Below are 23,617 nucleotides of genomic sequence, written 5' to 3' on the forward strand. Positions count from 1 at the left end.
GAATCTTGAGGCTTGGGGGAGCCCCTTTCAATTTTGCACCTTTCAATTTTGCCTCACTCTCCTGGACCCCGCCCCGCCCTGCCATCGGCAGCCTTCCCAGGGGGGTCCCTCTGCCCAGCGAAGGGCAGGTAGGCAGAGGGCAGAGGGGAGAGCGCTGGGCTTGAGTCCAGTGGCGTGGATCCTGGTCCTGGCTCAGGGACCCTGGCCAGGCTGCTTGACCCAGGGTGCTCTCCTCTCGAGTGAGGGACGGCCCTCAGCCCGTCCGTGCCTCATCCCTCCGCTCAGAGCCGCGGGGCCACACTCTTGGCTCTGCCCCTCTTCTTGCTCTGTTCTCCTCCACTGCCCTGAGCTTCTCTCCCAAAAACTGAAAGGGAGACAGTTGGTCTCAGAGGAGGGGATCCCAGTGAGTTTGGGCGCGTGTGTATTGCGGAGCTGACCTGAGCTGTGGATAAAGAGGGGTGGGTGCTGGGACCGGTCCAGTGGGCTGAGGGGGGCATGGAGGAAGCCGGCAGCCCACCTGAGACCTGCCCAGGTCTGCCTCTGACCAGCCTGGAGGTCATCTCTGCCTCGGTTTCCTCATCTGGGAAATGCGGGCACCACCGGCCCCCATGGGGTGTTTGTACATCACCTGTGAAAGAGCGAGGCGTGCCCAGCAGGGCCCAGTGTGCACACGAGGTGTCTGGGGGGCCTTCTGGGCCTGCAGCCCCTGCCCCTGCAGGTGAGTGCCCTCCGGGCCAGGAAGCCCCCTCCAGACGCTCTTCCCAGCGCCTCTGTCCCGGCGGGGGCTGGGCCTGACCCGGCCGTCCTGTTGTAGAGGCACAGGAGGTGCCCCTGGAAAGGTCCCCGCACGGGACACCAGCCCGCCCCATCGCCTGGGCTCGCTGGGAGCCCACCCCTGGCTCCTTGTCTGTTTCCTCAACTTGCTGGCACCTGCCCAGCACTGTGCGCGCACACTGGCTCAGGCGCTCATTCATAGAAACGAAATCTCCCCTCAGACAAACAAACAAACCCTCTTCTGCCAATGACACAATCGGACAATGACTCACAAGGTGCTATGGAGCAAGCGCTATGTGCACGGCTCACGCCTGGCGCTGCGGGCTGACCGGCTCCGGCACAGCCTCCACTGCTCTCCCGGCTCCCCTGTGCCACCCGAGCCGCTGGCGAGGGGAGGCCCGGGCGGGTTGAGGGCAGGCAGGGTGCGGGGCAGCTCAGTGCAGGCGGGCGGCGGCGGGCCTTTCCCCAGCGGGAACCTGGCTTGGTGGTAGGTGCCGGAGCAGGTCGTTTCTCTCGCCCCAGAGACGCTCGGTGCCGCCCATGGAGCTGCAGCGTCACTCTGTCTCCATCTGGGCAGATGCCAGGCCACGTGCTGGGTGTCAGCCAGGAGCATCCTGGCCGCCCAGGCCCCTCCTGCCTTCCCCACCCGCCCCTGCAGCCGCCTCACCTTCCGAGGAAGGCGGAGGCTTCTCAGGCTTTTTTCCCTTCTTTTTAATTTAGTTGAATAGACTTATGTAGAGCAGTTTTAGGTTTACAGAATATTGGTCAGGAAGTGGCAGGTGCTGGCCCCCAGTTCCCAACGACTAAGCCATCGCTTTAGCGCTACGTGGAGCCGATAGTGATCTGTCACAATCGATGAACCAGCAGTGACTTGTTACAGTTGATGAGCCGATGGTGATCTGCTGCAATTGATGAGGTGACAGGCAGTGGTGGGATCAGAGACCTGTCTCCCAGGGAAGCTGACAGAACTCAGTGCTAGGATTCGTCACATTGAGTGTCACCGCTGTGTTTCCTTCCAGTCGCTGCCGTCCGGACACATGCAAGGAACGTTTGAACAGGCCAATAAAGAAGAAAACAGAGACAAGAACAGATACCCCAACATCCTTCCCAGTAAGATTTTCCTGTTTTTGCATGGTCGGCGGCGTTCTGACTAAACTCCAAATCCCCTGCAGCTCGCGGTGACGGTGCGTGTCACTCTGAGTGACGGTGACGATCCCGGTGCTGGGAGATCAGAGCCCGTGACAGCGCAGCTGCTGGGAGCTCGCACCTGGCCTCCGGGCACCTGGCCTCCGGGCACCTGGCCTCCGGGCACCGGGCCTCCGGGCACCTGTGCGTGTGCCGCCCGGCAAGGCAGCCTGCGCGGGCGAGGGTCTGGCCGCGGAGCCTGCGCTGAGTGAGACCTGGGCTGCCCAGGGGCCTGGAGGGGGCCGCCTGCACTGGTGGGCAGGGCCCCTCCTGCTGGATCAGATCCGGAGCCCCAGCCACGGCGGCGGGAGGCCCTGTGCACCTTCCGCTGTTGCACTCAGCTCTTGGCCACCAGCAGCAAGTCCCCTGGACCAAGGGCCGAAAGGACCAACGAGAAACACACTGGGCTCTGGCAGTGTGGTGGGAAGGCTCCCGGTAAACCCGGTTTTAACCCGACAGCTAGGGACCGCCACCGGCTACAGAGTGTGGGCTCCAGGAGGTGCAGGGCAGGGGGGTAACACATCTGTCCAGAGGCATCAGTGGCTGGGCCATGCCCCTGGGTGACCTTCACAACCAGCCTCGCTGCCAAGACAAGCTCCCACAGCCACCCCCACCCCCCCCCCCCCCCCGCACACATACCCCACATACACACTCCACTCACGCAGAACACTCCTGGTCAGCCCCTCTGGACACTGCTTGCACCGTGGCCGGAACCCCCCAGGCAGGTGGCCCGTCCAGCCCAGGTCTGTGCGGGTCTTGCTTACCTTCCTCTCTGGGGCAGACCTGAAGGACGAGATTGGGGTCTGTGGTTCCAAACCCCAGATCCAAATACCCACTTGTCCAGAGATGCAGTCGTCCTCTCCTCGGAAAGCCTGGTAGGGTCACCCCAGAAGTTCTCCTAAGTACACCTGCATGTGCCAATACTGGGGCCCAGAGAACACGGCTGTCACATGGTCGGATCTGCACATTCTGCCGTCCTGTTTCTGTGTGGTGGACAGGCCCACGCTGGCCACTGAGGTTCTTTCCCACATCTGTCCCTCTGTGGTCACCAGGGGGGCCCGGGTCTGTCCTTTGCAGAGTCTGACACTGTAGCAGGGAGGACTCTCATAGTCTGATACTGGAGCTGGGAGGACTCTGTAGTCTGATACTGTAGCTGGGAGGACTCTCAGAGTCTGATACTGTAGCTGGGAGGACTCTCAGAGTCTGATACTGTAGCAGGGAGGACTCTCATAGTCTGATACCGTAGCTGGGAGGACTCTGCAGGGTCTGATACTGTAGCTGGGAGGACTCTGCAGTCTGATACTGTAGCTGGGAGGACTCTGCAGGGTCTGATACTGTAGCTGGGAGGACTCTGCGGGGTCTGATACTGTAGCTGGGAGGACTCTGCAGTCTGATACTGTAGCTGGGAGGACTCTCAGAGTCTGATACGGTAGCTGGGAGGACTCTGCAGTCTGATACTGTAGCTGGGAGGACTCTGCAGTCTGATACTGTAGCTGGGAGGACTCTGCAGTCTAATACTATAGCTGGGAGGACTCTGCGGGGTCTGATACTGTAGCTGGGAGAACTCTGCAGTGTCTGATACGGTAGCTGGGAGGACTCTGTAGGGCCTGATACTGTAGCTGGGAGGACTCTGCGGGGTCTGATACTGTAGCTGGGAGGACTCTGCGGGGTCTGATACAGTAGCTGGGAGGACTCTGCAGGGTCTGATACTGTAGCTGGGAGGACTCTGCAGGGTCTGATACGGTAGCTGGGAGGACTCTGTAGGGCCTGAGACTGTAGCTGGGAGGACTCTGCTGGGTCTGATATGGTAGATGGCAGATGTGATTTCCTTCTCCTGATAGCATGTGTTTTTTTAAAACAGATGATCATTCCCGGGTGATTTTGAGCCAGGTGGATGGAGCGCCCTGTTCGGACTACATTAATGCTTCATACATAGACGTGAGTCCTCCATGTCGCTGTCCCCAGCCCAGCATGACCACCTGGGGCTCTGAGTCACCGGTCTGGGAGCATAAACTGTCACAACCTCCAGGCAGTGTGGCCTCAGCACAGAGCGTGGGAGCATCCACACCTTTTGAATTAGCATCTGTGCTTCATTTTTCAGAAACAGGTCCCGGCCCGGCCGGTGTGGCTCAGTGGATAGAGTGTCGGCCTGCAGACCAAAGGGTCCCAGGTTTGATTCCGGTCAAGGGCATGTACCTTGGTTGCAGGCTTCTCTCTGGCCTGGGGCCTGGTCAGGGTTCGTGCAGGAGGCAACCAATTGATGTGTTTCTCTCACATCAACGTTTCTCTCTGTCTTTCCCACTCTTCCACTCTCTCTAAAAATCAATGGAAAAATATCCTTGGGTGAGAATTAACAAAACAAAAAAAAAAAAGAACAAAAGAATCAGAAAAAAACATAGATACCAAGGGTGTTCATTAAGGCTTTGTTTATGGGACTGGTTAAATAAATGATGGTAAAGCCACACACAATGGATTATTATGAATCTATTTTAGGTAAGGGAGTCCCTTGAGTCTGGCGCCTTAGACCACTCGGCCATCCTGACACCCCTATGAATCTATTTTAATTGAACCTTAAAAGATCATTTAATATAAGTTATAAAATTGTCATAAGAATACAATATAAGAGAATTTATATGCATAAACCAATTAAATATATATATCTGTGTCTACCCATGTGTGTGTCTTGAAAGGTATTCCCAGAAAATAAAGACTAGAGAGGGACATGCAAAGGTAATTTGGAGACATTATAAATCTGATTTTATGTTTCTAGGGTTACAAGGAGAAGAATAAATTCATAGCAGCTCAAGGTAAGCATGTTATTGTTACTCTCTCATCACACACACACTCACACTCACACTCACACTCACACACACTCACACACACACACACTCACACTCACACACACTCACACACACACTCACACTCACACTCAAACACACACACACTCACACACACTCACACTCACACACTCACACACACACTCACACTCAAACACACTCACACACTCACACTCACACACTCACACACACACTCACACTCAAACACACTCACACACTCACACTCACACACACTCACACTCACACACTCACACACACTCACACACACTCACACTCACACACACACTCACACTCACACTCACACACACTCACACTCACACTCACACACACTCACACTCACACACACACACTCACACACACTCACACACACACTCACACACTCACACTCACACACACTCACACACACTCACACTCACACACTCACACTCACACACACTCACACACACTCACACTCACACACACTCACACTCACACTCACACACACTCACACTCACCTGCACCCACACTCACACTCACACACACACACTCACACACACTCACACACACACTCACACACACTCACACACACACTCACACACACTCACACTCACACACACTCACACCCACACACATCACACACACTCACACTCACACACACACACACTCACACACTCACACTCACACACTCACACCTAACACTCACACACACACTCACAACACACACTCAACACTACACACACTCACACACTCACACTCACACTCACACTCACACATACACACACTCACACACTCACACTCTCACACTCACACTCACACTCACACTCACACACACACTCACACACTCACACTCACACTCACACACTCACACTCACACTCACACACACACTCACACTCTCACTCACACTCACACACCACGTCCGGGTGCGATACTGAAACTAAAACACTGAGTGGCCGCAAACCCCTTGGACCCGTAGCTGCAGACCAGCTCTCACTTTGATAGGCGACTGCCTGTGACTGTCACCTGCCCGGGTCCAGGGATTCCGCCCCTGAGGAGTTCCCAGCTGCAGAGGGGAGCGGGAGTGTGGCCGGATGGAATGGGCAGGCGGGGACCTGCTGGCCCCCCCAGCCCCACGGGGTCTGGAATTCTGTCGGGTGTGAACTGGACCCACCAGCCCTTTTGTGCCTCAGAGAATCGGGGGAGCAGCCGTCCAGGGCCCAGGCAGTGCCTGGGGCTGGGGCCCACCGGACCTCTGTGTTGCCTGACTTCGGGATCCTCCTCCACACGCAGGCCCTAAGCAGGAAACAGTGAATGACTTCTGGAGGATGATCTGGGAGCAGAAGTCTGCGACCATCGTCATGTTGACGAACCTGAAAGAAAGGAAAGAGGTGAGCCTGGCCTCTGATGAGGAATACGTTCTTTTTGCTGCTGTTGGCGGGGGTGGGAGGGGGGCGTGGGGGGGGTACCACTTCCTCTTCCTGTTTCTCTCCCTTCTCACTGCAGAAGGAAATTTAAAAAGCGCCCCCTGGCTCACAGCATCTTTATTATTTTCCGAGTTTGGGGGGTCCTGCAGGCTGGCCTCCCCGAGCCGAGCCGGCGGGGTCAGTCCGTGGCCCGTTCCTCGCTGTCCCAGACGACGATGCTAGAGGGGAGGGTTTTCTTTTTTCCGCCAGGGTCCTCCCCGCTGGCAGGGCAGCTCTGACTCCCTGATGGGGGCCGTGGGTTGTAGCATTTTGATTTTTATTATGTCATGTGTGGGCCTCACACTAAAGCAAAAGCAACTTCCTGCTTATTAGCCAGACTAGAAAAACGCATTTGAAGATCAAGATATGTATTTGTTGTTGTTGTTAATCCTCACCCAGGGATATTTTCCCATTGATTTTTAGAGAGAGATTGGAAGGGAGAGGGAGAGACAGAGAGAAACATCGATGTGAGCCAAACTGGCGAGGGCAAGACATAGTGAATGAATGCCGAGTTATTATTCTGACACACGTCATTAGCTGTTTCTAATTCAAAAAGTAATGTGCGTTGTAAGAACTCAACGCCTCTTTAAAGACTTAAGTGAAATGAGCCCTAGCCAGTGTGGCTCAGTGGCGAGAGCACCGGTCTGCAGACGGAAGAGCCCCGGGTTCAGTCTAGTCAAGGGCACGGACCTCGCTTGGAGGCTCAGCCCCTGCCCTGCTTGGGTGTGTGTGGGAAGCAGCCGATCGGTGTGTCTCCCTCACATGGCTGTTTCTCTCTCTGTGTCTCTCCCTCTCCCTCCCACTCTCTCTAACTAGCAATGGAAAGATATCCTCAGGTGAGGACTAACCAAAAAAATGATAATAACGATGACAATTAATTTAAACAGATTCCTTCCTTACATGTGGCAAATGCCAGCTCATGCCTCCCGGACACGCCGCCAGGCGCAGGGCCGTGTGCAGTGACCCGGCTGCAAGTCGGCCTCCTGCAGCCTATTCCACCGGGAGGGCTGGCACCAAACAGCAACAAATGGAGCCAGTCAGGAGGTGGCATAAAGCATAATGGGGCGTGAAGGGGACAGTGGTGCCCGAGGGCCTGGCCAGGCTGGGCCTGTACATCCCACATACCAGGGCGCAGAAATGCAGGCCAGCGTCATGGCTCCCAGCCTTCTCTGTAGCCAGCGGGTGGGTGGTTGCAGACCCTGTGGGGGAGCCAGCTGATTAGTTCCTGGCAGAAAGTGGGGGGGGGTGTGAAGTGGAACAGCCCTGGGGGCGAGGCCAGGACACCAGCACAGCTCACCTGGGGGATGGTGCTGGTGCTGGAGGGAATTTTACCACTCCAGCCAGAGAAGCAGCCATAGCGGGCAGCATGCTTGGGAAACCAGGAGCCCCCCCCCGCCCCCGCCCCCCCCCCAGTGGCCACGCCGGGCCGGGCAGGGCGGCTAGAAGCGCGTCCAGGAGCCCGGCTTGGGGCACAAGGGCCGGCGGCCGACAGGGGCTTGTCTTGTAGGAAGTGAACTCACTTCCAGATTGGAGGCGGCATTGGGAGCTGGAGGGAGACTTGGTGGAGGTGGGGAAACCTTCTAGCATATTCTAGCCTGAGGGCCGCGGCAAAAGTGGCGGAAGCAGTGGAAAGGAAGGCGCAGATCCAGGTCTGGGGCCTGAGGAGCTGACCTCTGCCCTGCCTTTCCTCCATCACCTCACTCACTGCAGGGGGCTAGGAGCCCAGGCAGCTTGGCTAAGGCCCCGGGGGGGCGGGGGGGGGGTGGGGTTAGGGGGGAGGGCTGCCCTTTGAGATGGCACTCAGCTGGCACTGGGGGCGGGGGGCCAGGGACAGGCAGGGCTGGCCCAGAGTCACTGCAGCCAGGGGCCCTGTCTCTGATCCACAGGAGATAGCTTCCGGCCACGGTTCCGGTTGGGGTGGTGGTGGGGGGTGTTTTTTAGGAGTGGGGACCGGGCTGGGCACGGCCACCTTTCTCTGTGTGAGTCCTGGAGTGACTGCAGGAGGCTGGGACTCCCAGGGACACTTAGGTGCCCCCCCACGCCCCCCCCTGCTCTGAGCAGATGCTGTGGCAGGAGCCTGGCGTCCCCCTGGACCAGCTTGCTGGGTGTGGGGCTAGTTTAGGAGCTGGGGTGGGGGTGGGGGGTCCTGAGAGCAGCCCCCACCGCCCGCAGGCGGTCGTTTCCTCTCTGCGTCACCCTGAGCCTCCTGCTGGGTGTCTCCGTGTCTCTGGGTGCCCACGTCCCCGCTGCACATCAACTCATTTCTCAACCGAGTTCCCTTTTTCTCTCGGCTTCCACTTCTGCGGTGGCCCCGCGTCCACGCCCCGGCCCAGGGCTGCGAAACAGCTGCTGCCACCTTCTGAGCCGCCCGGAGGGAGGGCTGGCGTGGGGGGGCTTAGGAGGCCCTGGGTGCGGACCTCACAGGAGCCTGGGGGCAGGCGCTGTCCAAGGGCCCAGGGACGGCCTCTCCCGGCAAGAAGCTCAGCGGGTCCCAGGGGCCCAGGAGGCTGAGCCGGGCCCAATCCAGGGCCTTGGGGGCTGGCTTCTCCCGGCTGCTTCGGGGACACCCTGGGCCGGATGTGGGAGGGACGTTGTCCCGTGGGTGTCATAACACAGACACGGGCTCTGGTAAACACCAGGGGCCTGAGAGGTGATGAATCCTCATGAGGCCCCCGCTGGCCACCCCCGGGCCGTTTCCGGGACTGGCTGTCCCTGCTCAGGAGGCGGTGACTCCGGAGGTGGTGCTGCCGGACCTGCGCCCCTCGTGGGTCCTGCTCAGGCCTGACCGCTGGGGGGGTGCTGGTGTCCAGGCTGCCTCCTCTGGGAGCTGTGCGGGGCCTTTGTAGCTGGGAGGGAGGGAGGGAGGGCCTGGGCCTCTAGCCACGTGGCCAGGCCCTGGGTGGCCATCAGCCCTGTCCTCAGGGAACGGGCATGAAGTGACCAGCCCCTCCCCTCCGCTGCAGGCCGCATTCCTCAGCCAGCGGAGCTGGGCAGGGCCCCGTGCTGCACGTGGGAACAGTTTGGGGGCACAGTCCCAGGGGTTGGGTGCGGGCCCGAGGCCTGGGGGCCCCTGTGGCAGGTCTGGGCCCTGCAGGGCGCGGGCTCAGCGAGAGGGTTCAGTAGACGGTGGCCTGGTGAATGGATGAATGCGTCCAGGCATGGGCGTCAGCAAAGCCCAGTTACAGGCTCAGGGCTGCTCTGAGCAGCTGCCTGGCCTCAGTTTCCCCGTCTATAAGCAGACACTTTCCCGTGTTCTTTTTAAAAATTTTACTTATTGATTTGAGAGAGAGAGAGAGAGAGAGAGAGAGAGAGAGAGGAAAGCAGAGAAAGAGAGAGAGAGAGATCATTTGTTGTTCCACTTGTTTATTCATTGATTGCCTGTGTGCGCCCTGACCCTGGATCAAACTCACAACCTTGGTTTGTCAGGACGGTGCTCCAACCCACTGAGCCGCCCAGCCAGGGCCTGCCCTGCTCCTTCCCGCTGCAGGAAGCTGCCAGTCTGTTCTCCTAGGTCCCGGGGGCAGGGCTGGCGGGGAGGAGAGACGCATGCCCAGGAAAGTGGTGACATGGAAGGTGCTGGCCGGGCAGCCACACCTGGGAGCAGGTCAGAGGCCAGAGTGGGCGGGGCCACTGCCAGCGCAGGGGTTTGAGGTGTTTAGACTCTGGGAGCCGGTGAAGGTGCCCACCGGCCTGTGGCTTTCAATCCCTGCAGGAGAAGTGCTTTCAGTACTGGCCGGACCAGGGCTGCTGGACCTACGGACACATCCGCGTGTGCGTGGAGGACTGCGTGGTGCTGGTGGACTACACCGTCCGCAAGTTCTGCATCCAGTCGGTAAGCGGGAGGGCAGGCGGCTCTCCCCGGGGGTGTCCAGAGCACATGGGGCCTGCGACTCATAACAGACAGAGCTTCACCCACCCCCCCTGCCCCCGCCCCCAGCGCTGCCCCCACCCCAGTTCTGTCCCTGCCCCCAGCTCTGCCCCCACCCCCAGCTCTGCTCCCGCCCCCAGCTCTGCTCTGCCACACCCCCAGCTCTGTCCCCGCCCCCAGCTCTGCTCCCTCCCAGCTCTGCCTCCCATTCACTAGCATTGCAGTGGCTCCTGCTGAGTGTGTCTGAGGCCGGAGGACTTGCCCAGTGGGGACAGGACAGGGACAGATGGGGGTCAGTGGGCTGAGCATGGGAGTGGACCAAGGACCAGGACCAGCCAGTGCTGGGCGCTCCTGGCTCCCAGGGCCATTCTGGTGGGAGGAAGTGGGTCTGGCGGAGGGTGGGGGGCCTTAGTCACGGTGCCCTTTCACTCACTGGGGTCCCGCAGCGGGAGTTTAACGGTTTCAAAATGAAGCTGAAACTTCCTCATTCGTTTTCACACTGACTCCTGCTAGTTGTGCCCGGACAGGTCCTAAGGCGTCTCAGCAAAGACTCCTGCATGTGTGCAGGGCAGAGGAAGTAGCTAGAGATGTAGGCACAGCCGTGATAGCGGGAATGAAGGTGGGCGGGTGGTGCACACACTTAGGTCACAACATAGGAGTCTGAGCTTCTAGAAGCCACAGCACAGAAAGGGAAGGTGAGCTTTGTCATTCTTGCTGCCCCCTATGCCCCCCTCCCAGACACACACACAGATACACATACACAGACTCACATACACACACCTGACACACACATACAAATACACATCCCCGAGACATATACCCACAAATACACACTCACATACACACACCTGACACACACATACAAATACACATACCCCAGACACATACACACAAATACACACACTCACACACACACCTGACACACACACACACAGATACATACACCCCCAGACACACACACAGATACACACAAATACACACTCACACACACACACCTGACACACACACAAATACACACACCCCCAGACACACACACAGATACACACCCCCCCAGACACACACACAGATACACATCCCCCCAGACACACACTCGCTACATAGACACAGATACACACACACACGCACATACAGATACACGTGCACACACATTCATGCGCACATGCACGTGCACACACACAGATACACTGTGGTCCGGGCAAGCCCCTAGGCCCTGGGTCACAGCATCCATGGGGGAGCCTGAGCAGCACAGGAGCCTCCTCCCAGGCCCACAGCATCACTGTTTCCTCCCCTGAGGCCCTGGGGAGCGGAGGGCTGCGCTGGGGGCACTTCCCCAGGCCCCAGGCAGAGGCAGCCCCCTGCTGGCCTCGGGGCCCTGAGTCCTGGACCAACTCCAGGGATGGGGGGTGGCTGTCCCACGCACGTCCCCCTGTCCCCACAGCAGCTCTCCGATGGCTGCAGGGCCCCGCGGCTCCTGTGCCAACTGCACTTCACCAGCTGGCCCGACTTCGGGGTGCCCTTCACCCCCATTGGGATGCTCAAGTTCCTGAAGAAGGTGAAGACGCTCAACCCCGCACACGCTGGGCCCATCGTGGTACACTGCAGGTGCGTCAGGACCCGGGGCAGCTCGTGGGGGGACTCAGCCAGCGAGCACCGGTTACGGGGGGGCGGGGGGGGGGCGCACAGGGGCAGGCGGGCGATGTGAATACCAGCGCAGGCACAGGGCAGCAGCCCAGGGCCCCCACCTCGTGCATTCCGTGGTAGCACAGCCCTGTCCCCCATGGCACGTGAGGGGGACCCCAGTATCTACCACCGACAAGCCGAGAGGCCAGGCCTGATAGTGGGAGTGGGGATGGAGCCTGCAACCCAGACCTGTGCCCTGACCGGGAATCGAACCGTGACCTCCTGGTTCATAGGTCGGCGCTCAACCCCTGAGCCGCGCCGGCCGGGCACAGCGTGACAGTTTTTTAAAAGCCAGTTACACCAGTTGTGACGAGAAGACAACACTTGGTAACAGGAAAATTTATCTGAACAACCTCGGGCAAGGCTGTCCCAGCAGCTCTCTCTGATAAGCCCTGGACAGTTTCTAGATAAATTTTACTAGGATTACGGCGCCCTCTGGCGGCCTCGCCGTAGACGTGCTCTTCTGTAACCCAGAGGAGGTTGGGTGAAGTGATGAGGTGCCAGCCTCCCAAGGCAGGCGGGCGTGTCCCTCTGTCCTGGTGGGCAGGCGTGTTCTGAGGCCCTGTCATTTGCTTCGGGGGGATCGTGGCTCACGGTGCGGCCTCTTCCTTTGTCCCCGCAGCGCGGGCGTGGGCCGGACGGGCACCTTCATCGTCATCGATGCCATGATGGACATGATGTACGCGGAGCAGAAGGTGGACGTCTTCGAGTTCGTGGCGAGAATCCGCAATCAGCGCCCTCAGATGGTGCAGACGGACGTGAGTCCCGCCTGTCCTGGCCCTGCCCTCCCCTCCCCAGCCCTCCCCACCCCACCCCAGGTCCTGGTCTGAGCTTTACAAAGCCGCCCAGCCGCCTCTGCGGCCCTGGCTTGTAATGTATGCGGGACACTCTCCCTGCCCCCCCAGTGGGGGACAGCGCCTGGGGGCACCGTGCTCAGTAACGTGATCTTTACTCAAGGCTCTAAGTGGTCACTGTCAACAGCCATTAACCTCACTTTTGTCCCAACCTCCTCCTGTGGCCGGAGCGGCCGAGCCCCTCGCTCGGGCGGGGGCTGCGGGGGACTCCAGGCCGCCCGTTGGTCCGCAGGTGCAGTACACGTTCATCTACCAGGCCCTGCTGGAGTACTACCTCTACGGCGACACGGAGCTGGACGTGGCCTCCCTGGAGAAGCACCTGCAGACGCTGCAGGGCACCGCCACCCACTTCGACAAGATCGGGCTGGAGGAGGAGTTCAGGGTGAGCGCCCCGGCTCCAAGGAGGGGGCGGCGTCCAGGAAGCTGCCTCCCCGATGACCCCAGAGAAGGCGAGGGGTAGGGAGGGAGGGCTGGCCCTCCGTGACTTGCGGGAGGACTACTGTGGGGCTCTCAGAGCAGGGCAGCGGCCGGGGGGGGGGGGGGGGGGGGAGAGTGTCCCGCCTACATTCACTGCCCGAGGCCCGGGGGGTCTGGAGATGGAGGCGGCCCTGGTGCCCTGTGGCAGGAAACGGAGGGTGGGCCGGGAGCACCGGCGTGTAACCGCGTCTGGGTCCTTTGCGGCTGCAGAAATTGACGAACGTCCGGATCATGAAGGAGAACATGCGGACAGGCAACCTGCCGGCGAACATGAAGAAGGCCCGAGTCATCCAGATCATCCCGTGTACGCAACCGGGCCCCCTGGGCGGGGCGGGGCGGGGCGGGCGGTCCCTGAGGCTTCAGGCCCTGAGGGTTCACGACCACCCACCTCTGTTACCCAGGGTCCAGGGCGAGGCCCTCTCTGGGCCTAGGGCTCCCCACCCCCACCAGGAAGAGAACGCCCACTGACAGGCCTGTGTGCCTGGGACAGATGTGGGTGCAGAGCTGGGGGTGGGGCGGGGGAGGACTTCCCAGCAGCGGAGGGGCATGACTCAGGCCTCCAGGCTCTGCATTCCATGAGTCTTCCCCCAGCCTGGGCGAGGCCTGGCACCCCGTTACCCAGAGCAGGAGTGCTGGCCCCCAGGCCAGGCCGCAGACCTGAGGAGCTCAGCGGAGACCTTCCAGGGGAAGGGCCAGACGCTGGTCTGCCCAGTCTTGGGTGAGGGCGGGCCGAGGAATGGACCTCGGTGATCAGAGGGACCTAGAGGCCGGGCTGCCTTGAGCAGAGGGAGTGTCCGTCCTTCAGACACCTCCCCGGGGACCCGGCCCGGACACCAGCAGGTGCAGACAGACTTGCTAGAGGCCACCCTGCGCAGAAAGTGCCTGGCGACTGTCCGGGCTCAGATTGCCCGGCCTCGGACTCCAGTCCTTGTGGCCGGGACGTCCCCGCCGGCTTCTCTGGGCTGCCCACCTGCCCACCTGCCTTTCACCCCTGAAACGCAGTGTCTGTCATGCTCATAGTTTGATATGAATTCTCTCCGTTCATGACACGTGAAACCCATCGCTGGGTTGTTTTCCTGATGACACCCCCTCCCGGGGCCTCGTTCACCCACCTGCTCTATAGTCAACCCTCCGAGGGGTCGGCTTGCAGCCACTTTGTTAGTGAGTTTTCCGTGGGGAGCGGGTGGGCGGGCGGGACGGCGTCTCCCTCACCACGGACTTGCCGCCCTGCAGATGACTTCAACCGCGTGATCCTGTCCATGAAAAGGGGCCAGGAGTACACGGACTACATCAACGCATCCTTCATCGACGTAAGTGCCGCCCTCTGCGCTGCGGGGGGAGACCCCTCCTCAGACCCAAGAGGAACCCGCCGTCACCATCAGAGAGGCTGGGCCTGCCTCCCCAAACCCACACCCTTCAGGGGAATTCCTCGTTAGAAAGAGTGAATAACGAGCTGGGGGAGAGGAGATAGGCTCCCTGCCCCACAGCCCAGCGTTTTCTCGTTCTGCTGTAAATGAGGAGCCATTTCTCTTTCCCGCCTGTGGTACCACCGGTTGTCCTGGTGCCTCCGGACCCACTCCTGCGGTTTCTCAGACTCATTCGTGCAGGACAGCGCGGTGGGCGGGCAGCTCGCGCCCAGTCTGGCCGGGATGTCTGCTTGCAGAAGGGAAAACTGTGCCGAAGGCCCCTCGGGCCGCGTGGAGGAACTGGGATGTGAGCCACTTCCTCTAACGCTACGCCCGGTTCTTTGCACAACCGCGATGCTGACTTAACCGTAGCACCTGGCAGCGTGTCGGGTCAAAGCCCCCAGGTGCCTCCCAGGGGGCCCCAGCGCGTGGCAGGGCTCGGTCGCCTTTCCGCCGCCTCATCCTCCATTCCCGCCAGCAGGTGCCAGGGCTCCAGGGCTCCCCATCCTTCCCAGCTCTTCCTACCTTCTGTCCTTTCCATTAAAGCCGTGGGTGGCGGGGCGTGGTCGCCATTCAGAGGACCATTCTGCAGAGGGAGCGGGCGTCCTGCCCTGGGGCTGGCCAGGGGCCTGGGCCTGGGAGCCCGGGTGTGCTCCCCCTCCTCTGGCCCCTGCTGTGCGGACTCCCGGCTGGTCCTGCGGTGGAGCCCAGGGAGGAAGTCCGCCTGCCACTGTCCCCTCTGCTCCCATCGCCAGGGCTACCGACAGAAGGACTACTTCATCGCCACGCAGGGGCCCCTGGCGCACACGGTGGAGGACTTCTGGAGGATGGTGTGGGAGTGGCGGTGCCACACCATCGTGATGCTGACGGAGGTGCAGGAGCGAGAGCAGGTCAGGCGCGGCCCCGCCCCCCCCCCCCCCCCCCCGGGTCCCAGGCGGCTTGCACACAGGGGTCCTGCCCACCCCATGTGGCAGGTGCTTCATTGCAAACGTCCCACCTGCTCTCAGGTGGGGAGGTCCAGCCATAGCTACTGAGAGAGGTTGGCGCTGCAAAAGGTCTCATTTCACCCTTCCTCCCTCCCTCCCTCCCTCCCTCCCTCCCTCCCTCCCTCCCTCCCTCCCTTCCTCCTTTCCTCCCTTCCTCCCTTCCTCCCTTCCTTCCTTCCGTCCTTCCTTCCTTTGGGGGGGTGGGTAACTATAATCACCCATCAGCTTTCGTTCTTAGATTTTATTTAACCTGCCTTGAAGTTGCACCATTTGGCGTTTGCCACAAATACAAATTTGATCCCAACTTATTGGAGAAAAAGACACGTATTCACTTTTAGCAAGTCATAGCGCTGTAGGTGCTGACGCCTGTGCCACTTGGCATTGTCCTGCTCAAGCTGAACGAGGTGTATTTTCGTTTTCCCAGAGTCGCATCCATGGCCTTCTTGGATTAGTGTTTATTTAATAACATAATAAGGCCTCCTGAACCCACCACCCAGCTGAAAACCCAAACTTTTGCCAATAACGTGCATCTACCCAGGCATCCCCCCAAGGTGTAGCCACTACCCCGAATTTGTGTTTCGATGTCTTTGCTGTTTAAAAACCGGCTTTATTGAGACACAGTTCACATACCGTACAATTCATCTTGTGAAAGGCTTCCGTTCAGCGGGCTTTAGTCTACGCACAGACCTGTGCAACCTCGCCACTAATGCAGATCATTTTCATCACCCCAGAGGGCAACCCCGAGCCCACGAACCATCACCCCCACCCCGCCCTCTCCGTAGCCCCTGCCACCGCAGATCTGCTCCCTGACTCTCTGGCTTGGCCCGCCCTGGACGTCTCACGTAAATGGAACCTCACCGCGCCCCTTTCGTGCTTGAGTCCCCTCCCGTCGCATCATGCTTTCGAGGTTCGGCCTGCGGTGGCCGGAGAAGCTCTCCGCCCCTTTGACTGGCAGGTGCTGTTGATTGTGCGGTGGACCGCCTGCTTTGTCCGTTCCTCCGTCGATGGACGCTTGAGCTGTTTCCGCTCTTGGGCTCTTAGGAGTCACGTTACGAGCATTCACGTCCAGGTTTTCACCTGGGCGCCCGTGTTCATTTCTCTCGGGCAGATTCCCGGGGGGAACAGCCGGGCCGTGTCCTAACTCTGTATTGCACCGCCCTCTGAGGAGGAGGGAGAGCGTCCGCCCTTTTGGGGAGCATCCGCCTCATTTTACTTCCCTCCAGCCGTGTGTGAGGCTTCCTGGTGCTCCCCATCCTTGCCAACACTTACTATTGTCTGTCTTTTTATTAAAGCCATCCAGTGGAAGCATCTTTGCTCTAAAAACACTTTCCTGTCATACGTGTGTGTGCGTCTAAAGACAAGGCCGGTCAGCTTTGCTGGCTTCTTGCTGTCTGTCAAGGGTATCATTTCAGCACGTGTTCATCAGGGACTTGCTGTTTCTGCTCTGAATTCTGCTTTGATATTTTTCTGTGCTGGCGGCTGAAGCTGTGCTTCATTCATCCTCCTTTCATTGTGTTCCTCTTCACCAGCCAGCCATCCGCATGCCGTGTGCCCCTTCCCCGGCCGTGAGCACTGGGGGTGGCGCATTTTGGTGGGTTTGTTTATATGAAGGCAGCCACATGGGCCGTGCGGGTTATATGCTCACCGCCCACTCCCGCGGATGGGGCTGCATTCCTAGCAGCCCTTCTTGGCTGTGAGCAGGAATCCAGCTTCACGGAAAACCCGTTTTTCAAGCGTCATGTATCGAATAATCTCTCCTTCCCGGCAGGTCCCTTCTGTCCTGTGTCCAAGGTTCACGTCTGTTCTGTTCCCTTGCCCAGCGGGCATTGGTGGGCATTCAAGTTCAGATTCATGCCATTTTCTTGTCCAGACAAAACATGTTCAACAGAAACACTTTTCTCTTTTTGTTGTGATCTTGTTTCCAGGCATATCCTCTGCTTTCTCAAATTATTATAAAAATTTGAAAGAATATTTTAAACCATTTGAGAGCAATCCTGCATCATGTAGTTAAAATGCCTGGCAGCACACCATTCATTAGGAGACTTAAATCCTATTTTCTCCCCCAAGGACAAATGCTACCAGTATTGGCCGACAGAGGGCTCCGTGACTCACGGTGACATAACCATCGAAATAAAGAGCGATGCCCTTTCCGAAGCCATCAGTGTCCGTGACTTCCTGGTCACCTGCAATCAGGTACTGCGCCCTGGCCCTGTGCACGGTGGCCCAGCACCACCAGCCCTCGGGGTCCACCTGTCTTGGCTCCTCCCACCCTTTCCGGAGCCCCACGTGGAGGCACATGGAGGTCAGAGCCCCATGTGGAGGTCAGAGCCCCACGTGGAGGTACATGGAGGTCAGAGCCCCAAGTGATGAACGGGGCCAGGTTATCCAGGGCAGCTCTATAACATTCAGACTTCCAAGGTCACCTGCCTCCTTGCTGAGGGACAAGGGGGACGGGGCGCCCACCCCCACTCAGGAGAAAGGATGGTGACTGGGGGCAGGAGAAATAAAGGGGACGGGTGACCCCCAGAGGCCTCGCGAGGCTCCGTGCAGGTGCCTTTTCAGAGCCCCTGACCGACCTGGTCCCACAGGGTCCTGGGCTCTGGTCCTGGCCAAGGGCGAGTTCTGGGGGCGGCCGTAGTGAGCGGCTCATCTGTGGGACCTGGTTCTGAGCACAAAGCGGCCAGGACCGCAGAGAGGCTCCCGGGGAGACTGGCTCCCTCCACCCAGGCACGACCCAGAAACTAGACCACAAAATGCTCACCCCTGCCCTGACGGTCACTCCGGCCCTGGCTTCTGGAGAGAGAGATGGCCTGGCCTCTCAGGCACAGCTGCCAGGGGGCTCCAGCGACACCCCATGCACGTCCTGCTTCCCACGGCCAGCCTGCCCTCGGGTGACCACAGTGGACACAGCCCCACCGAACCCTCAGGGCGGCCAGTGGTGCCTGAGTCCCCGAGGGCAGGTGGCCTGGGGCCTCCCCCTGGGCAGCGAGGGGCGCTGGCCAGCACCACTGAGATGCCCTCCCCACAGCCCCTGGCCCGCCAGGAGGAGCAGACGCGCTCGGTCCGCCAGTTCCACTTCCACGGCTGGCCGGAGGTGGGCATCCCCGCCGAGGGCAAGGGCATGATCGACCTCATCGCGGCCGTGCAGAAGCAGCAGCAGCAGACAGGCAACCACCCCATCACCGTGCACTGCAGGTGAGCGCCCCCTGCTGGCCGCGCCCCGCCCCGCCCCGCCCCGCCGCGGCTCCCAGCGCGGAATGTCTCCAGGCTGCAGCCTCACCTTCTCTCGCGCGTGCGCACACATCGCTTTACATAAATGCCACCTCATCAGACGTGCGGGATGCATTTGGTGGGAGGGGTTAGGAACCGATTCAAACACACATTTCTCGTGCCTCCTAAGCCATCAAAGAGACCCCCAAGCACAGCCCAGAGAGAGCCGCTCCGGAACTTCAAGGCGCTCTGCGTCCGGTGCTGGCCCGCCTCCACACCCTGCCATCTGGGTGCTGGAAGGGGAGCCCGTGCCCAGATGCCAGCACCACCGAGGGCTCTGCACCTGGGCCGCTCCTGGCCTGGCCGCAGGGGGAGCACACGCCCCTGTCTGGGGGTCCCAGGTGCCCGTAGAGGTCAAACTAGAAATGTGTTCCTGCGTGTGTTGCCTCCGAAGCCCGGACTGAGTTCAGAACAAATCGGGCACCAGAGATACGCAGGTGACGCGGCCCACGGGGCAGACGCGGACAGGTGCCTGCGGGGGGGTAGGGGCCGGGTCAGCCCACCTCACCCCTCCTCGGGCCTGAACAGGGAGGGCTCGCATTTCTAACAAGTTCCCGGGAGGGCGCTGCTGCTGTTCCCGGCCCCGCTCTGAGAGCCACGGTCTCCCCCAGGAAGACGGGCAGTGGTGACCGCAGCTGAAACACGGGACAGTCCTGACCCGCCCAGGAGGTGTCCGTCTGCCGTCGCTGGGAAATGTCGGTCCGCCTGCCTTCATGAGGCGGGCGCTGTGCCAGCTCCCAGCTGCTCCTCCTGGCGGAAAGCCGAGCCACATCTCAGTGGCCATTAGAAGGCCTCCCTGCCCTGGCCGGTTCGGATGGACCGCCGGCCTGCGGACTGAAGGGTCCCAGGTTCGAGTGCCATCAAGAGCACAGGCCCAGGTTGTGGGCTCGATCCCCAGTAGGGGGCGTGCAGGAGGCAGCCCATCCATGATTCTCTCTCATCGCTGATGTTTCCGTCTCCGTCTCTCCCTTCCTCTCTGAAATCAGTACAAATACACTGAGTGGCCAGATTATGATGCCCACCCCATCGGTACTTCATTGACACTTCCCAAAATACTGAATATTGAAAACTTCCTAAGCAAATACTCCCAAGGTTTTATTATTATGATTTGCATAACTAATTCACTTCATTGTACTGATGGGGCGGTCATCATAATCTGGCCACTCGGTGTATTTTTTTTTTAAAAAAAGGCCACACTCACATTCTCCCCACTGGCTGCAGCAGCGATGCGTGGGGTGGGCGCTGTCCCATTCCTCCCTCCCCCCCCCCAAGCGGCGGGGCCCCTGCCTGAACCCTCTCTCCCCGCAGCGCGGGCGCGGGGCGCACCGGTACGTTCATCGCCCTCAGCAACATCCTGGAGCGCGTGAAGGCGGAGGGGCTGCTGGACGTGTTCCAGGCGGTGAAGAGCCTCCGCCTCCAGAGGCCGCACATGGTGCAAACGCAGGTGAGGAGCGGCCGGGGGCCGCGGGGCGGCCGGGACTCGCTGGCCTGTTCTAGGCGGGGAAGCGGGTTCCGGGGAAGCTGACCTGTAACGGGAGCCGGTGGGCATGAGGGTCTGCAGGGTTTTCATGCCTGGGCTCCCCTGTGTCTTCCTGAATGCTTCTCCTGATTATTCCAGTATTTTAAAAAATATCGTGTTAATGTCTTCTTGGTTTTCTCTTTCAGGAACAGTATGAATTCTGCTACAAAGTGGTACAAGATTTTATTGATATATTTTCTGATTATGCTAATTTCAAATGAAAACTCCTGCCTTAAGATATTTTTTAATTTAATGGTCAGTATATTTTGTAAAAAAAAAATCATGTTAATTTATTTCATAGTTGACATTAATTACCCTTTCTAATGTCTTTGTATATATCTTGTGATGCTTTCAAGGCCGCCGGCTATGAAGTTACTATGTCGTGAAGGCCCCCTTTTAAAAACTGGAATAATGTATTCAGGTCAGATACTGTCCCATAAAGTATATATTTCGCTAATACCAGTAAATGTTTTAATTTCTCATTAGATTCATATCATTTAATTCCTCACACTCAGCACCTCTAAATGTTATAAATTGTAATGTGCCAAGTGTACAAGATGCTAAGCACAGCGTTCACGAGAGAACAGTCGGGGACTCAGAAATCAGGTGGGAATCGCTTTCTGAAGGCTGATTTGTCGGCCTGAGCCGCAGCATTTTTTTGAGGACAAACTGTTCTGAAGCTACGCGATAAAGAGTGTGCTTTGTAAAGTCCTCGGTCCCACCCACGTGGTTTCCCTTTTACAATTTAAAGATCCAAGAAGGCCGCGCAGCCTGAATCCAGGTCTGCAGTTAGCGACTGTACAGTGAGAGGAACACAAGCCGTGTCCAGGGCCGTGCCCGTGCCACCGGGGCCCGATGACAGAAGACCCAGGTGGTCCGGTTCGCCCCTGGCTTTGGATGCAGCCAATGCAGCCTTCGGAGCTGCACCCCCACAGCGCCCCCTGCTGTCCGTCCCTCTGCGTGTTTGACGCAGATGAATGCCTTTCTCGCTCTGGTCCCATTGGCCGCAGCTGCCAGCGTGGGCGGCGGGCCTCCCAGGGGCCCCACCTCAAACCACTTCCCCCCCAAAAAAGTTCAGGTCAAGCCCCAAGCCCCGCACCCAGGGGATGCAGGAGCGCGCGCTTGGTAGAAAGAGCAGCACGACCACAGGTAACGATGCTTTAAACTTTCTGAGAAGCGTTTTGGTACTTAAAAACCCCTTGTAAAAACTAAGACTGTTTGTAAGAAAAGAAACCCTAAAATCTAGATTTATACCGTTTTTTAAAAGTCCCGCTCCGCAGTGTTTAATTGGAGAAGAGAAAGGCTAGCTTATTTTTGGATGGAAATACTACGGAGACCTTGGACATGGATGATCATGACCCCCTGCCGGACAGGACCGGCTCATGGGGTAAAATAGAAGGGGGGGGGGGAGGTATGAAGGTAGGCAGGTTTGATTTGGTAGCAGTGGTCTTTCAATGGCCGTTCGTGCCTAGCAGATGAGCACAACCTCAAACACCTGGTCTCACTGACGGAAAGCGGCTCACCTGTGCATTTTTGGTACGTCCGTTGCTTTTTAAAAGACATATCCACGCCTCGTTTGACGTTTCCTCTGCGAGCGGATGGCACTGTTTCTCCTGAGTTCATTGCCTGAGCCAGGCCCACAGCTGTGTCCGGGGCAGTGCGCAGGCTGTACACAGGCGGGGCCGGGCTCTAAGCACAGACTCACAGGTCACCAGGGTCCTGCCTCTCCCCGGAGCCCCGCCCAAGGGCCAGCACAGGTGCCCCGCTGGGAAGACGGAAGCACAACCCTGGGAGGGCTGCCGTCCGCCAGCAGGCCGCAGCCCTGGGCTGTGCCCACGGCACTGATGCCGCCTGCCGTCCTCGCCCTCTGGGCACCCGGACCCCGCACTTGGGCCCCGGAGGGAGACGCAGGGAGCGCTGCCAGGCAGGCTGGTTGGCTCCATTGGTTCTCATTGTTAAATCCCGAGCCCAGAGCCTGCCTTTGACCGAAGGGGAAGAGGCAGGGGCTTCGCTCGCCACCCATCCTAGAACTAGAGCCGGCTGCCTGTGATGCCGGCTGCCTGTGATGCCGGCTGCCTGTGATGCCGGCTGCCTGTGATGCCGGCTGCCTGTGATGCCGGCTGCTTGTCACTTATTTGAGGGGCCCACGTGGAAGGGTGCGGATTTGGGTCCAAATCGAGGAGCCTTCCTCAGCATCCTCCACGCCCTCCAATGGGCTCCCTGGCACCTCCTGGAGGAGACGGAGACCCCCTCAGGGCGCCCTCAGGAAAGTGCCCCAGGGGTGTGCCCTCTGGCCCCTTGCGCCCTCCGGGTGTGCACCGAAGGTGTCCGGGTGCCCCTTTGGTCCTTCCAGTCCCAGAAACAAAGCAGAAGCCACTGTCCCTTGGGCACAGACCCTCCCCAGGTGGGGGCAGCCCGTGCTTGCCTTCCCTGGGGGCCTGTAATGCAGCCAGCTGGCCCCGGGCAGGGGTCTGGGGGAGCCCTCGGGACTCATCGCCTATCTGCAGCCACGTGGGAGCTCTTCCCCCTCAGCCACAGAAGGCCCCTGTGCACAGGGGCGCCACCCGACCTGGTTCCCCTAGCGTTTCCCTATGTTGCACGCAGTTGAATTCAATGCCAAATCCGATCGGAAGGCTCCGGTTCTGACCTGTGTGCTTGGTCACCGTGTGACTCACTCACTCTCCGTGCGCTCATGAGGAATGCAGGCCGGGCTCTAAAGGGTATTTTTTATGTGTTTTTAAAAACTTTCACAATGAGCCTGGCATCCGTTTCAGCACCCGGAGACATGCCCGCGTGTTGTTGTTTTTAATGTCTGGTTACTGATACTTGTGTGTAACTACGTCGTGTTTCATTCATGTGCGACCTTTCTATGTATGTACCCCGGTTTCACCCATCTTGCCTCCTTTTATTACATTTATCATTTGCTCTTGTTCTGATTTTGATGCCACTGAATGTTGCTGACGTCTTTGTACCTGCAGATTGCAAGGTGGGAAACATTCCGACGCAAGGATAAACCTTTGCTTTGACTTCCAGCCTGCGTCTCGTTCTTTCTAGACCACTGATGTTGGGGCTTCTGTGACTTAGCTAGGAGTAACCCCTCCGGCATGGGGGGCGGGGCGGGCGTGGTGGGTGTGGGGGGTGTGGGGGCACAGTGGGCGTGGGGAGTGTGGGGGCACGGTGGGTGTGGGGGGACGGTGGCCAGGGCTTGGCCCCAGCGTTCAGCTGGTCCTCAGGCCTGAGGTGCAGGCAGGAAACACGTCATAACTCGCCATCAGGGAGCCAGCACTTTTGCTGGCGTCCAGGCAGGAATCTGAGCTCTGA

General features: G+C 59.2%; 1 protein-coding gene across 6 annotated transcripts in view; it reads left to right on the plus strand.

Moving 5' to 3' along the window:
* The window catches only part of PTPRE (protein tyrosine phosphatase receptor type E), a 103,988-nt gene extending 80,660 nt beyond the window's left edge, over positions 1–23,328 (plus strand). For 4 of the 6 annotated variants that reach the window (XM_036335676.1, XM_036335674.1, XM_036335678.1 and 1 more), the window contains 15 exons: positions 1,794–1,884; positions 3,821–3,897; positions 4,730–4,766; positions 6,064–6,161; positions 9,949–10,068; positions 11,543–11,706; positions 12,407–12,542; positions 12,871–13,020; positions 13,326–13,419; positions 14,349–14,425; positions 15,277–15,411; positions 17,575–17,700; positions 18,536–18,702; positions 20,086–20,221; positions 20,443–23,328. In XM_036335676.1, the coding sequence (XP_036191569.1) occupies positions 1,794–1,884; positions 3,821–3,897; positions 4,730–4,766; positions 6,064–6,161; positions 9,949–10,068; positions 11,543–11,706; positions 12,407–12,542; positions 12,871–13,020; positions 13,326–13,419; positions 14,349–14,425; positions 15,277–15,411; positions 17,575–17,700; positions 18,536–18,702; positions 20,086–20,221; positions 20,443–20,517 (1,683 nt within the window). In that variant the 3' untranslated portion in view covers positions 20,518–23,328. The remainder of the gene's footprint in view (positions 1–1,793; positions 1,885–3,820; positions 3,898–4,729; positions 4,767–6,063; positions 6,162–9,948; positions 10,069–11,542; positions 11,707–12,406; positions 12,543–12,870; positions 13,021–13,325; positions 13,420–14,348; positions 14,426–15,276; positions 15,412–17,574; positions 17,701–18,535; positions 18,703–20,085; positions 20,222–20,442) is intronic. The other 2 variants (XR_004972077.1, XM_036335675.1) reach the window with 2 other exon arrangements.
* Positions 23,329–23,617: the final 289 nt, after the last annotated feature.

The sequence above is a fragment of the Myotis myotis genome, unplaced genomic scaffold, assembly GCF_014108235.1.
Source record: "Myotis myotis isolate mMyoMyo1 unplaced genomic scaffold, mMyoMyo1.p scaffold_m19_p_15, whole genome shotgun sequence".
Classification (NCBI taxonomy): Eukaryota; Metazoa; Chordata; class Mammalia; order Chiroptera; family Vespertilionidae; genus Myotis; species Myotis myotis.